Source organism: Engystomops pustulosus, chromosome 8, assembly GCF_040894005.1.
Source record: "Engystomops pustulosus chromosome 8, aEngPut4.maternal, whole genome shotgun sequence".
Taxonomy (NCBI): Eukaryota; Metazoa; Chordata; class Amphibia; order Anura; family Leptodactylidae; genus Engystomops; species Engystomops pustulosus.
This window is the reverse complement of record NC_092418.1, coordinates 53,173,849-53,189,875: the sequence shown is the minus strand read 5'-3', so window position 1 is coordinate 53,189,875 and position 16,027 is coordinate 53,173,849. Positions and strand designations below refer to the sequence as shown.

Below are 16,027 nucleotides of genomic sequence, written 5' to 3'. Positions count from 1 at the left end.
CACCAAAATTATTTTATAACCTTGGCCAGACCTGTGTTTTGCCACCTTTCTTTCTAGCTGAGCTCCTTGGGCAGTTCCTTAAGACCTCATGATTCTCACGTGCTCCGCGGCTTCTTACTTCTGGCAGGACCCGGCTGACACACTGAGCATGTGTAGCATGCTCAGTGTGTCACATAATACAGTGTAATACATCTGTCTTACACTGTATAGGGTGAAGAAGAGCTTAAACAAGCTCAACAAAAAAAAAAAGTTAAAAACTCTCAATATAAACATTTATTAATAAAAAATAAAGTTTAAGTCCCCTAAAACACAAATATTCCCTATACATATTTAATAAAGTAAAAAAACACAAAATCACCAGAAAAAACAATATTTAGTATTGGCGCGCCCGTAACAATCTGTACAATAACGCAGTATCATTTATTGGGCCCGCTTGGTGAGGGCCGTAAAAACAAAACACACGAAAAACTTGCCAAAAATGTAAATTTTTCAATTAATCCCTTCACAAAAATATTCTAAAATGTGATCATCGCTGAAAAGGACAACTCAATACGTAATAAATAAGCCCTAAACCAGCTCTGTCAACCAAAAAATATTAGCGTTTTGTCTCCAAAAAGATGGCGACACGAAAATAAATCTTAAGTAAAATTGTAAAAATATATTTAAAAAAAATATATATATAAATGAGGTATCACCACAACCGTAGTGATCCATAGAAGATAATGTTATTTTTATGGTACGGTGAATGGCCTAAAAAAAAATTACAAGAAGAGGAAAACAAAATGTACAATTTTTTTTCTTACATACATTTAAGAGTTAATAAAATCTCATCAATGAGCTAATGACCCACTTAAATGAAGTATTTGTGAAGTGTATCTAATGTTGCATAAAATAAGCCCTTATCAGCACAAATTTCCCAAAAAATAAAGATTGTATAGCAAAAAAAAAAAAAAAAAAAAAAAAAAAAAAAGACACAATGCATAATCTGCTCTGAATGGCGCAGCTTCCCTTCAATGCCCTGGCGTGTGCCCCTACAGCAGTTTACCACCACATATGTGGTATTGTTACACTCAGGAGAAATTGGGTATCAAACTTTCTGGACCGTTTTGGTATTTTATCCACTGAGAATTTGTACATTTTTGTAAAATGTAAATGTAAAGTTCAAAATTGCATTAGATTTTGTTTTATCCCCTGTAAAATAATCTAAGGGTTAACAAACTTTATGAAAGTTGTTTTACATACATTAAGGGGTGTAGTTTTTATAATGGGGTAATTTATGGGGTTTTACTTTTATTTAGGCCTCTTAAAGTGACTTAAAATCTAAGCAGGCCCTGCAAAAGCATGATTTTGTGTTCTATATGAAAATTTGAGAGATTGTACCCAAAGTTCAAAGCCCCAAAACATCTTACAAAAATTAGAGAATGCATAAAAAACCATGGATACATAAAGCAGACATTCGGTTAATGTGAGTTATCAAGTTTTTAACATTTTTAACATTTTCAATCTCAAAAATCGAGACTTTCCAAATTTTCACCAAATATCCGTTTTTTTCATAAATAAATGCAACACATACCACCAAAATAATTTCAAAATCACTTGGATATGTTAAAGCGTTCCAAAGTTATAACCACTTGTAATGACACTGGGCAGATTTGAGAAAATGGGCCATTGTCAGGAAGGTGAAAAGCGGCTTCGGGTTAATAAGCAAAAAAATTACTTTTTTTATCTTTCCACAGTTAGCTTGGTGTCCGTATCCACTTCCTATATGTGTATTTATAGAAATAAATATACAGAACAGACCAAAAGTTTGGATACACCTTCTCATTCAAAGAGTTTTCTGTATTTTTAGGACTCTAAAAAATTGTAGATTCTCACTACAGGCATCAAAACTATGAATTAACACATGTGGAAATATGTACCGTATTTTTTTGGACTACAAGATACTTTTTAAGCAAAAAAAAAAAAAAATCTTGCTAAAAAAGTGCCGGCTTATAGACAGAAGGTCAGGAGGATCTAGCACTGCCAGACCCTCCTGACTGCTGTAATGGAGATCGGGTGATGCCCTGATATAGAGCTGCACCGGATCTCCCAGATAGGAGAGGCTCCGCACTGCTCTCTCCCTCTGCCTACAGGTACAGAACCTGCGGTGATGTCAGAATAATGTGACTGATCACTTGCTTCTTACATCACCACAGGATCTGATACTGGGAGAATGGGGCGTGTGTGTGTGTGTGTGGGGGGGGGGGGGGGCGTGTGTGTGTGGGGCGTGTGTGTGTGCGGGGCGTGTGTGTGTGTGATGATGCTGAGCAGAGTTTTCAGACAAACCATTGCAACCCCCATATCAGCATGGAAGAAGAAAAAAGTATGGGAAGAGCTCTCATGACATACCTCAGACTTCTCGACACCCCTGGAGATGAATGAAGCAGACAGCCGTACATGTCCGTTCTGTTCCATTCATCTCTATGGAGCTGACAGATTGCCGAGCACGCCAACCAAAGCCAACTTATAACATGCTAACACGGCAATTTAAGCAGTTACTTGTTTTTAACTATGCTGAGTTTAAATATAAGAGTTCTGAGGACACCAATATGATAAAAGATAGAAGAGAAATTTAGAACATTGTTTGTAAAGTCCTGGGCTGCTTAAGACTCCAGGAAGTGGCCCACTGACCGGTCTCATTAGCTTCGTAATGGAGTGATCCCGGAATTTTTTTTTTTTTTTTAACTTAACATGAGGCACAAGAAAGGGGTACCTGTTATGAACCCCATTATTTGCACCGTCTATTGAACCCCTCATAATATTAATGAGGACGAAAATATTTATTAAGGGCTTAAAAAGACCCTAGTTAAAATTAATGTGACATCAAACAATTTTTATAGTTAACAGTTTGTTTATTTAGGAGAATATTTTAACCCCTTAACCCAAAGCCACTATTCACCTTCCTGACATGGCCCATTTTTTCAAATCTGCCCCGTGTCACTATAAATGGTTTATAACTTTTAAAACACTTTAACATATCCAAGTGATTTTGAAATAGTTTTCTCGTGACACATTGTACTTCATGTTATTTGAAAAATTTTGGTGGTATGTTTTGCATTTATTTATGAGAAAATCAGATATTTGGTGAAAATTATGAAAAATTCTCGATTTTCGAATTTCAAAATGTTCTACTTTTTCTACACCGTGATAACCGCAAAAATACTTAATAACCAACATTCACCGAATGTGTGGACATGGTTTTTCAAGCATTTTTGTACATTTTTGTAGGACGTTATGAGGCTTTGAATGTCTTCATAAAAAACACAAAATCCTGCTATTGAGGGACCTGCTCAGGTTTCAAACCACTTTGAGAGGCCCAAATAAAAGAAAACCCCATAAATTACCCCATTATAGAAACTACACCCCTTAACGTACGTAAAACAACTTTTATGAAGTTTGTTAACCCTTTAATTGTTTAGGGGGGGGGGGTTTAAAAAAAAAAAAAATCTTTTTGCATCGCCATCTTCTCACTCACGCAACTTCAATATTTTTTGGTTGACGGAGCTAGTTTAGGGCTGTTTGTGTTTAGGGGACTTTAATTATTTTTATTAAAAAGTGTGTTCAATGTCTAACTTTTTAAATTTACTTTTAGAGGTTCACGCGACCGCGGCATGTTAGGGGTTCACACCCACGATAGAGGCGGGTGTCAGCTATAGTATACAGCCAACACCCGCAGGTTCTAGCACCAGCTCTGTTTAGGAGCCGGCGCCAGAAGCTTGACGAAATATTAGTGTATAATGCGGGAACGCACCTCCCGTTATGCAGTACTATTATTATCTCAAATGTCGGTACGGGGTTAAACATTTCGTCACCAGGCCTCAGAGGGGTTTTTCCATGAATAAAAGTCAGGCCTTATCCACGTGCTAGGGCCCAACTTGCTTATCAGTGGGGGTCGCAGTGCTGAGACCACCAAAGATCACGAAAACAAGACATCCATTGGGGTCTCATGTACCTCCGACGGACACCTTGTCGCTTCGTCAGACTTTATTCTTATTGGTTTAACCCCTTCCCGACGCGCGCCGTACTAGTACGGCGCGCGCCGGGTCCCGGTGCATGGAGAGGGCCGAGCCCTCTCCATAGCCGGTAAGTCTTTGCTGCATATTGCAGCAAAGGCTTACCGGTAACACACGCGATTGGTGCTAGCACCGATCGCGGGTGTTTTCTCCGCGATCGCCGCCGGCATGGGCGCCGCCATCTTGTTGTGGATTGCTGCTCCCCGATGACGTCACGGGGAGGGGCGATCCGTCGCCATGGTAACCTCGGGTGTTCCGAACACCCGAGGCTACTTCGTTTTAACCCATGCATTACAATGTGCTAATTGCACATTGTAATGCATGGGGAGTAAAATCCACATATACTGCCATACTGTAGTATGGCAGTATATGATAGGATCGATCAGACTACCTAGGGTTAGAGTACCCTAGGGAGTCTGAAAAATAGTAAAAGTAAAAAAAATTAAAAAAAAAAATTATAATAAAAAAACCTAAAAATTCAAATCACCCCCCTTTCCCTAGAACTGATATAAAAAATAAATAAACAGTAAAAATCATAAACACATTAGGTATCGCCGCGTCCGAAAATGCCCGATCAAAATATGATAATGTTTTTTCACTATGTTTAACCCCGTAACGGAAAATAGCGCCCAAAGTTGAAAATGGCATTTTTTTGCCATTTTGAAAAATATTAAAAATTAATAAGTGATCAAAAGGTCGCACAGTCCCAAAAATTATAGTAATGAAAACGGCATCAAAATTCGCAAAAAATGACACTATCCACAGCTCCGTACACCAAAGTATGAAAAAGTTATTGGCCCCAGAAGATAGCAAAATAAAAAAAAAAATATTTTGTACAGGAGGTTTTAATTTTTTTAAATGTATGAAAACATTATAAAACCTATACAAATTTGGTATCCACGTGATCGTACCGACCCAAAGAATAAAGTAGACATGTCATTTGGGACGCAGAGTGAAAGCTGTAAAATCCAAGCCCACAAGAAAAGGTCACAAATGTGGTTTTTCACCATTTTCACTGCATTTGGAATTTTTTTCCCGCTTCCCAGTACACGCCATAGAATATTAAATACCGTCACTATGAAGTGCAATTTGTTACGCAGAAAATAAGCCATCACATAGCTCTTTATGTGGAAAAATAAAAAAGTTATAGATTTTTGAAGGTGGGGAGTGAAAAATGGAAGTGAAAAAACTAAAAAAGGCCAAGTCGTTAAGGGGTTAAAGGACACCTAGCACCAAGATCAAGGATTGTAAACCAAGAACTCTTACATGCAGGTGTGCGTCCCATATGCTGCTCTTAAAAGAAGTGCATAGAGTTTAAAGAAATAGGGGCTTTAATAATTATGCAAATGAGCCAAAGAAGCTTCAGGCTCCATTAACACCTCCATTAAAACGCATCTCCCTTCTCCCTGGAGTTTCCGTCTGTCTCCGAGAAAACTCAAGACCTGATGGGGATCGAGTAAACAATAATAATGTCCTGCACTGTAGGATGTCTTGCAATTATCTGGCTATGTCTGGATATTAATTTGAGAACACGTACTCAACATCTTTGGTTCAACATGCCGAGGCATGTTCCAAGTGGTACCTTTCTGCAGTTGTTTCAGGGGTTGTTCAGGAAAACATTTTAGACAGAGTGCCAGAACTACAATCAAAACCTACTTATTTATCATAAAGTTAAGAAGCAACTTATACCATTTAATGCTGAGGCAGAGCAATTAAAATAAGATAAGATACTAATACAATGAAAGGAGGGGGGGCTAATATGGGTTAGCACTGGAGCATCTGTCCAGGGTCCCTGTGACAGGAAGATTAAGTGGTTTGCAGGAGGAGCTCCAATGATAATCCAGCCCTATACTTCCTCACCACTCCTGCAGTCTGAGGAAACCAAAAATGTGTCATGTTTAAAAAAGCACTGGGAACAGAAGGTCCTGGGCTCCTGGCTTTGTAAGACGATAATTTGAATCCTGCCTGGTAAACTGCAATCTTTGGGAATTTTTTTTTGAGTCTCCCACTTCATTTCGGAGACATACTGTCAATCCTTGGTCAAGATGGCAAATTAATTTGGGGTGATATACACTAAAGAAAAGAAGTGTGCTATTCCGGACCCAAAACTGATTTTCAATACAATTCAATCTTTATTAAATAATTCATGAAATACACAACTGCTAGTTTAAAATCATTTAAAAATATCAATAAGGACACAGGACAGAGTGGGTGCAACACCCTACTCCAGTGATGGTGAACCTTTGAGAGACCGAGTGCCCAAACTGCAAACCAAAGCCAACGTTTCTATCACGAGGTGCCAACACAGAAATTTAGCCCAATGGGTCCACAATACCACCTAACAATAGGACAAATAATACTGCCATATGATGCTGCCACCTTTACAACCACATAAATAGCATCATTCTGGTAATAAAGACTATAGAAAGGCCAATGTTACCAATAGTACTGCTATACTATGCTATACAAATATAGTGATGAATATCATATTACTGCCATTCAGTGAGGAATATTACCGCCATATGCTGATCATTACCCCCATACAGTGACAGTAGTCCTGAGTAGATGCAGGGACTAGGGGACTGTGATAAGTTAGCTTGCTCATGGATCATATTGCCATCTTTACCCCCTTTTTGTTTTTGCGTTTCCATTTTTTATTCCCCACCGTGAAAGAGCTCTGCGTAAAAAAATTGCAATTCATAGTGATATTATTTAACATCCAATTCCCTGTACTGGGGAGTGGTAAAAAATTCCAAATGCAGTAAACTTGGTTAAAAAAATGCCTTTGTGACATTCTTGTGGGCTTGGATTTTACAGCTTCCACTGTGCACCCCAAACGACATTTCTACTTTTTTCTGTAGGTCAGTACGATCACAGGGATAATATATTTACATAGGTTTAATAATGTTTGTATACATTTACAAAAATTAAAACCTCATGTACTAAAAAAAAAAAAAAAAAAGTCATTTTGCCATCTTCTGGTGCGAATTTTGTACGGAGCTGTGTGTGGTGTAATTTTTTGTAATATGAGATGCGCTTTCAGTGCTACCATTTTGAGGACTGTGCACCCATTTGACTATTGTATATTCTGGCGTACAAGGGGTCGTCTTGTAAGACGGTAATCCAGACTGCCCGCCGTGTATTCACGGTGGCGGTCGGGACGCGCTGCATGGAGAGGGCTCACGGGCTGAGCCCTCTCCATAGCCGGTAAGTCTTTGCTGCATATTGCTAGCACCGATCGCGGGCGTTTTCACAGTGATGGCTGCCGGCAGCCTCAGTGACGTACCGATCGCGCAGCACAGCGGGCAGATGTTTTAAATTGTTCTGCATCTGGTCCGTGCGCTGGATCAGGAGGGCCCGGAGCTGTCACAATTCAAAATTTGAACGGGCCCCCGATCCGCCCACCTTCCCACCCACCTCATCGGCCATCCCCGCACACCGCATCCATCGACGCCGACACAGGCTTAATGACGCGCCTGCCTGCGCCGGGTCTGCCGAGGTCTATGACCCGGCACCTGACCTGGTAGACGCGTCATCAGCCGTCGCCTGCACCGATCTTTATAAGAGAGAGAAAGCGCAAAGAGGAGCGGAATAACCAGGTAAGAGTTTTATTTTGCTTAAATATATGGGGCTCAGTTTCTATTTGGGGGGGGGGGGGGCGGAAGGCATAGGTGAAAGTTAGGAAATGGCTATTTGGGGGGGATATTACCTATGGGGGGCATTAATCACGGCTACTGGTGGGGGGACATTGATTATGGCTACTGCTAGGGGGGGGGACATTGATTATAGCTACTGGTGAGGGGGGGCATTAATCATGGCTACTGGTGAGGGGGGGCATTAATCATGGCTACTGGTGAGGGGGGGGCATCAATCATGGCTACTGGTGAGGGGGGGGGCATCAATTATGGCTACTGGTGAGGGGGGGGGCATCAATTATGGCTACTGGTGAGGGGGGGGGCATCAATTATGGCTACTGGAGGGGGGGGGCATCAATTATGGCTACTGGTGGGGGGGGGCATCAATTATGGCTACTGGTGGGGGGGGGCATCAATTATGGCTACTGGTGGGGGGGGGCATCAATTATGGCTACTGGTGAGGGGGGCATCAATTATGGCTACTGGTGAGGGGGGGGCATCAATTATGGCTACTGGTGAGGGGGGGGCATCAATTATGGCTACTGGTGAGGGGGGGGCATCAATTATGGCTACTGGTGGGGGGGCATCAATTATGGCTACTGGTGGGGGGGGCATCAATTATGGCTACTGGTGGGGGGGGGGCATCAATTATGGCTACTGGTGAGGGGGGGGCATCAATTATGGCTACTGGTGAGGGGGGGGCATCAATTATGGCTACTGGTGAGGGGGGCATCAATTATGGCTACTGGTGAGGGGGGGACATTAATCATGGCTACTGGTGAGGGGGGGACATTAATCATGGCTACTGGTGAGGGGGGGACATTAATCATGGCTACTGGTGAGGGGGGACATTAATTATGACTACTGGTGCGGGGGGACATTAATTATGGCTACTGGTGAGGGGGGACATTAATTATGGCTATTCGGGAATTTTGCCCTGGGGCCCAGAGGCCAAAGTATACAATATCTAAATAGCAATACGTTTCTGTGGCTAGGATAGGCAAGAAGGTGCAAACAATGCAAAAAAAAAAAAAATGTACATCCAGATAGCATATATATACGCCCAGGTGTTTCCATCCACAAACCTAAGCCACAATGCACAGCATACACAGAACAATGGTAGGGGTGGGAGATTCCCCGCGCGTATCGTCACCTTTTATGCGCTGAACTCTGGCCTAGAATGATGAGATACCGGTGCTTTCGTGACCGGAAGTGACGAGGAAAAAGTGTCGCACGCGCATCCTTTTTTACCGGCACGTCACTTCCGGTCACGAACGCACCGGTATCTCATCATTCTAGGCCAGAGTTCAGTGCATAAAAGGTGACGATACGCGTGGGGAGCCTCCCACCCGTACCATTGTTCTGTGTATGCCGTGCATTGTGGCTTAGGTTTGTGGATGGGAACACCTGGGCGTTCGTACCTTTATATATATGTTATCTGGATGTACATATTTTTTGCATTGTTTGCACCTTGCCTATCCTAGCCACAGAAACGTATTGCTATTTAGATATTGTATACTTTGGCACTTTTTCATCTTATCCTATCGTCCATACACTTGTGGTAAGGGGTGGTGGATGGAGTAGGGTGATGCACCCACTCTGTCCTGTGTCCTTATTGATATTTTTAAATGATTTTAAACTAGCAGTTGTGTATTTCATGAATTATTTAATAAAGATTGAATTGTATTGAAAATCAGTTTTGGGTCTGGAATAGCACACTTCTTTTCTTCTTAGTGTATATTGTCTCTTGTTGGTGTGCGGACCAGTCTATACTACAGCTGTGCACGCCCCATTCCGTTCTTTGTGGTGAAATTAATTTGGGGTGCCTACACCAAGTAGGTGGAGTCCCTCTTCCAATTGCTGCCCCTACCGGATAAAGTCTTCAATTTCACCTTTACATTTGAGGTATTGTGCTCTGGTGCCAAGCCCCTCTGACATTTCCTTTTTAGTCTAATAGTTCTATACCACTGGCCATGCTGCTACCACCCTTCACTCCCCACCTTCAAAAATCTATAAAACTTTTTTTATTTTTCCATGTACAGAGCTGTGTGATGTCTTATTTTCTGCGTAACAAATTGCACTTCGTAGTGATGGTATTAAATATTCCATGCCGTGTACTGGGAAGCGGGAAAATTTTTTTTAAATGCAGTGAAAATGATGAAAAAACACATTTGCGCCATTTCTTGTGGGCTTGGTTTTTACAGCTTTCACTGTGCGCCCCAAATGACAGATCTACTTCATTAATTGGGTCAATACGATCACAGGGATACCAAATTTGTATAGGTTTTATAATGTTTTCATACATTTACAAAAATTAAAACCTCCTGTACAGAAAAAAAAAATCTTCATTTTACAGTGTTCTTGCGCTAATAACTTTTTCATACTTCAGTGGACAGAGCTGTGGGTGGTGTCATTTTTTGCGACTTCTGATGACATTTTCAATGCTTTTATTTTTAGGACTGTGCGACCTTTTGATCACTTTGTATAGAATTTTTTCTATTTTTTAAAATGGGTAAAAAATCCAATTTGCGACTTCAGGCGCTATTTTCCGCTACGGGGTAAAACGCAGTGAAAACGGTTATTATATTTTGATAGATCGGGCATTTTCGGACGCGGAGATACCTAATGTGTTTAGGATTTTTACTGTTTATTTATATCAGTTCTAGGGAAAAGGGGTGATTTGAATTTTTAGGTTTTTTTAATATAATTTATTTTTTTTACTATTTTTCAGACTCCCTAGGGTACTTTAACCCTAGGTTGTCTGATTGATCCTACCATACACTGCCATACTACAGTATGGCAGTATATGGGGATTTTGCATACCATCTATTACAATGTGCAGATCGCACATTATAATAGATAGCCTCGATCATGACAGCCTGGGATCTCGGTGACGTCCTGAGGAGTGAAGATCGGAGCCAAGACGGCGGGGCCCATGCGCCGCCAGCTCTTTAATGCCGCCAGCGGCGATCAAAGGGTTAACACCCTTTGCGGGTGTTAGCAACCCGGGTGTTAGCAAATGCCCGGTGAGTATGAAGAGGGCTCAGCCCGTGAGCCCTCTTCATACTTCCCCATGCGCAGCAAGACTAGGGGTACGTCTTATTGCGCTACGGGGTTAGAGGACACCTGTCATCAGGTCTGTGTCACTAGTCCTGTCACTACTACCTGTTGGAGCAGCTCACAAGGGTCCCATCCCAGCCTTTATCTAGTCGATTCAGACATTAATCATTATAAAAATAATCTTTTCTTTATTATGTAAATTATGCTGGTCACATGGTCAGAGGCAGTGATGTCACCCCTGTCACCCCTCCCTTCTCCTCCCCCTGCTCAGGTCTGTGTGTAATGTATAGTAAAGCATAGTTAGTGTGTGTGCTGCATCTGCTGACATGCTGCATCCTCCCATATACATGTGAGAGACACAGACATCAGCTACACAAGTACCTGACATGTTCTGCTATAACATGGCTGCATCCTGGAGCTCTCCTATACACACACACAGGCTGCAGGGGGTGTGGCCGCCAGCACCAGGTAGCACATCAATACACAGCCTCACACCATTATACAGGCTGTCAGTCATACACTGGGGGTGTGGCTGTACCTCCCACTCACGAATAAGCTGGACAGCTTGAATATGCTAATGACTCATTGGACATTTCACAGGTCATTTGCATACAGCTTTAGGACCTCATTGCTTAGGTTTACAGACATGTAGAGGGACAATGAAGGGATAGAGGCAATGCTCTCTTATGGCAGTGTATGAAAATATATTTAGTTTAGGGGGGTAATTTTGCCTGACGGGTTCTATTTAATTTTATTTTTGCGGATGATGATCCTATCTATCGGAGATATGGTCAGGAGGAAAGGATATTACTGCACTGTCAGAAACCGCCCGGTCTTAACCCCTTTCTACACTGTAGTTTAGTCTACTAACCATCAAGTAGTAGACTTCTACTTGCCACTGTACCAGACGTTAATCCTGCTTCAGCAGTGAGCGATTACAACCTAGTCCTACAAACATTCCTTCCTCTGCTTCTTCTCTGTCGCTCTTTTGTTGCTCCACTGGTGTCCATCCAATCATTAAACTCACTGGTTCTGCTGTAGGGTCCTATAGATATTCCACTCCATCTGGATTCGTCAAAGCAATTTTATTCCTGTCATTTGCCTTTGGCCTCTAGTGATCTACTGACTACCACCTTCTTCCCTTTGCTTTCTTCTGCCGTCTTTGCTCCCTTCTCATGTCGCCCCTTATTTTCTTTGTCTAGTTAAGGGCAACATTCCAACTCTTTATAACCTAGATACATTCTACATTAGTTTACTTTTTGTATGCTTGCTACTTATTGTGCTTTCGGTTATCTGTGAAAAAAATAAAATAAAGTAAAACATGCTCACCATAGTCTTATTCTTCCATCTTTATGTCCTGTTGCAATGCAATCTTCAGTAGGATGACAGGTTACCACAGTGAATGTATTGTTTGCTCCCTTTTTACTAGAAGAACTTAATGAGAACCTGAGGAAAAATTTCAACCATGTAGAAAATGTTTTGTTAAACTCATCGAAAGTCAGTAATAAAATGCAACATGATTACATTTTAAAAAAAGTATGTTTTTTTTTTTTAAGTGGATCACCAATTTGCATGCTTATTTGTGTTAACATGGTACAGTGTGGGTTCACCTACATTTTTTTTTCATGCCATATGTGCGAACTATAAATGGTTACATTTTTTTGCTTAAAAAAAGTGTGCAGATTCAAATTGCAGATCAGAAGTCATGGGCAAGCGGGCTGCCAAATAAGACTCATAGTGCATAGATCCAGTCCCAACAGGAGAATGATGCAACAAGATGCAACAGTTTAGGAAGTATTCTTACCGAGATAACTTTTCATTTTTGAAATAGATGAAGAGGCATAAAGCTTTCACTGTGACAATATACTCTCCCTTTAAAAGAAAAGTAAAATTTGTTAAAAGTTGGCTACTGAATTAAACATGTTGCATATTACTGTAGAACTAGCTAATAAAACAAAGGACTGTGGGTCAATTATACATTTCACACTCTTCCCATCAGAAACTTATCTTCCTAAAAACAAAAATCTGAAATGTTGCAATCTTAATGCCCAATCCTGACTTCTTAATACATCTGTCATTAGAGTAAAGATAAAAACTCACCATACATTACATGTCCTGTCGAACATAAATTTAAAACATTACTGTAAAGTCATTTGACAAAAAAATAATAATAAATAATAATAATATTATATAAAATAATAGTTTAAGCACAGTTGGAGTAGGCCTTTTACAACAATTCCAACAATACCTGTATCATGCTTCTGGCTTCTTCCTATCCCGGGGGAGATATATCTATTAGAGATCTATATATATAGGCCATTTATGGAGGCCATCTGTAAAATCCTCTCAGCTTAACCGGAAGTGGGTGGGAATTCCTGGTTGTGACATCAGCTCAGGGCAGTAATGCTAAAGCACTTAGAGCAAGGAAAGCATGCACAAACCGCTCAGCCAATCAGGACACAGAATCAGTGTTACTGCTAGTACATAGTTCAGTGAAGTTGGTCCCCCAACTTGTTCAAATTAACAAAATTGGTGTCAATCGTTTGTGCAGCGGAAGCTTCTGCTTGTGTCACTATCGTTTAAGATTTTTTTTTTTAAACGAAATTTTTGCAAGTTTTCAAATTTTTGTACAAGTACAATATGTTGCAAATTTAGTGAAAGTGGTGAAAAACATTTGTGCCGTTTTCTTGTGGTCTTGGATTTTACAGCTTTCACTGCGTGTTCCAAATGACATATCTACTTTATTCTTTGGGTCAGTATGATCAAGGGGATACATAATTTGTATAGGTTTTATAATGTTTTTATACAGTTACAAAAATTAAAACCTGCTGTACAAAAAATAAAAATCTTTTTGATTTTGCCATCTTCTGGCGCTAATAACCTTTTCATACTTTGATGTTTGGAGATGTGGGTCGAGTCATTTTGTGCGACTTTTGATGACGTTTTCAAAGCTACAATCTTTAGGACTGTACAACCTTTTGATCATTTAACTGAATTTTTAATATTTTTCAATATGGCAAAACATAGCCATTTTCAAATTTGGGCGCTATTTTCCGTTACGAGGTTAAACGCAGTGAAAGACCATTATTATATTTTGATACATCAAGCATTTTTGGCGTGGCATGACCTAGAATTGTCTGATTGATCCTACCATATACTGCAATACTACAGTATGGGGATTTTCCACCTAATTAAAATATTTTAACCCATTCCTTACAATGTTATTTGCACAAGACAGTATCAGGTCTTTAGAAGATCCAAGGCTGTCAAGGTGGCCGATCGGCGCTCCCCGATGACGTCACAGAGAGTGACGATCTTCATCAGGATGGCCACAGCCATGGAGATGGCTCGTAGAGGCCAGGACATCATGACGTAACGCCGCTGCCACTCCTCCTCTCCCAGGCATGGAGCTCTTGTGCAACGCAGGCCGAATACCATCCATCTCTCGCAACATTTAAGTGAGAAAGGGATACGGATAGACCCCCCAACCTTTAGCCGCTTGGTTTGCTGTGCCCAGCTGATGGAGGGACTGAAGCGCATTCAGAAGAGCAAGTCGGATGGGTACAGATTAGAGGTGCCCGAATACTGACGAACAGTGACGGAGGTACCCAAGGCCTTGCCCCCGTTTCTGGATGCAGAGAATGGGACAGCTAAGGGACGGCCTGGATTTTAATATGTGCTCCAGATTTTCGGAAAGACATTTTGCTCCATTTGCTCCTTAAACCAAGTTCACAGCGTCTTGTACTATTTGCCAACTAGTTTACTTACACTGCTTTAGGCAATTCTTTAACCATTTGTTATTATTAGTAGAAGGTGTTTTAAGAGTTCTATTATTCAGTTTATATATGCTGATATATGTGACTTGTTAAGGTCACATATCAGGTAGCTATACGGATCTTGTTAAATCACCTTATGTATAAAGCTAAAGAGGGGGGTGTGTGGCTTGGCGATGGCGGAGTAAGTCGCATGGATTGCGAGCTCCCGGCCATTCCCGCCTGACACCTACTCTGAAGCGCTCACGGAGCCCCGAATTAGCTATGATTCACAAGAGGGGATCGAGGAGGAACACGGCGCCTCCGACAGCAGACCCGGGAACCATTACGAAGTTCCTCAAGACAGCGGAGCTGCCAGAGGACTTGGCGCACGAGGCGGTCAAGATGGCGGCCGCGACCGCTCAGCATCCCTCCACCACAGCGTCCTCCCAACAACAGGCGCTGAGAGAGAAAAAGGAGCCAGCCCCGCAGTCCCCGGGCACAGTGGTGAGTGCCTCCCCAGAGAGGCAACTTGAAGATTATCCCCCATTATCAGGGAATGGTGGGGACTTTCCTCTGACTCAGGCCTCCCCTCTCTTAACTTGGCCTTCCACTCCCCACAGGGTCTTACCACCCACCCCCACTACAAGCCAGGGGGGCCCCCACTTCTCCATCCCAGGGGACAAGTGCCTCCCAAAAAGATTGGGACTAGAAGGCTCACATCCGTGCCATGCCTACCAGGCACGAAGTACACAACCTTTTTGTGAGGAGTCTCACAAAAGGAACATTGCTGGTTTGCAAAAAGAAATACATCATATTGGCCACAGGGTGGCAGAAGCGGAGTCTGCTCAGGAGAAAATTCTAGATCAATTGGACACTCACAAGTTCTACAGGAACATGCATCCCATATATCTAGCATTTTGACACATCTGGAAGATATTGAGAACAGACATCGCCGCAACAACCTAAGGATTAGAGGCGTGAATGAAGATGTGGAACCATCTAAACTTGAGGAGTGGGCTGAGGCGTTTTTTGCAGAGATTTTGAACCAACCTTCTGCCTCTCCAATTGAGCTTGACCGTATCCATCGCACACTGGGCCCTAAGCCTGCGGCTTCAAAACGTCCCAGAGACATTCTCTGCCGAGTCCATTTTTTCAAAGAAAAAGAGGAGATACTTCGCCGTGCAAGAGAGCTTAAGGATATTACGTTTCGTGGCTCCAAAATTATTGTTCTCCCAGACCTAGCGAAGAGAACCCTACAACTGCGGAGGGCCTTGCGTCCTTTATTGGCGGAATTACAATCCAGGGACATCCCGTATAGATGGGGCTACCCATTCCAACTGATCGCTAAAAAAAATTGGGAAGTCGGCTGTCTTTAGATCCCTCGGAGACCTTCCGAAATTCTTGGGGACGTTCGAGCTACCACAGATAGCCCTACCCGAGTGGCCTCTAATCAACTTGGCTCCGGTGAAGCCGCCTAGAGAAGTGGAAAGGAGCACGCAGAAAAGGCTCGGGCCGAGCTACGAAT

General features: G+C 41.9%; 1 protein-coding gene across 2 annotated transcripts in view; it reads right to left on the bottom strand.

Moving 5' to 3' along the window:
* Window positions 1–16,027, bottom strand: part of WDR75 (WD repeat domain 75) — a 219,199-nt gene that overhangs the window by 166,096 nt on the left and 37,076 nt on the right. For both annotated transcript variants that reach the window (XM_072120944.1, XM_072120943.1), the window contains exons 6-7: window positions 12,552–12,619; window positions 12,077–12,193 (exon numbers count right to left, since the gene is read on the bottom strand). In XM_072120944.1, coding sequence (XP_071977045.1) covers window positions 12,077–12,193; window positions 12,552–12,619 — 185 coding nt within the window. The remainder of the gene's footprint in view (window positions 1–12,076; window positions 12,194–12,551; window positions 12,620–16,027) is intronic.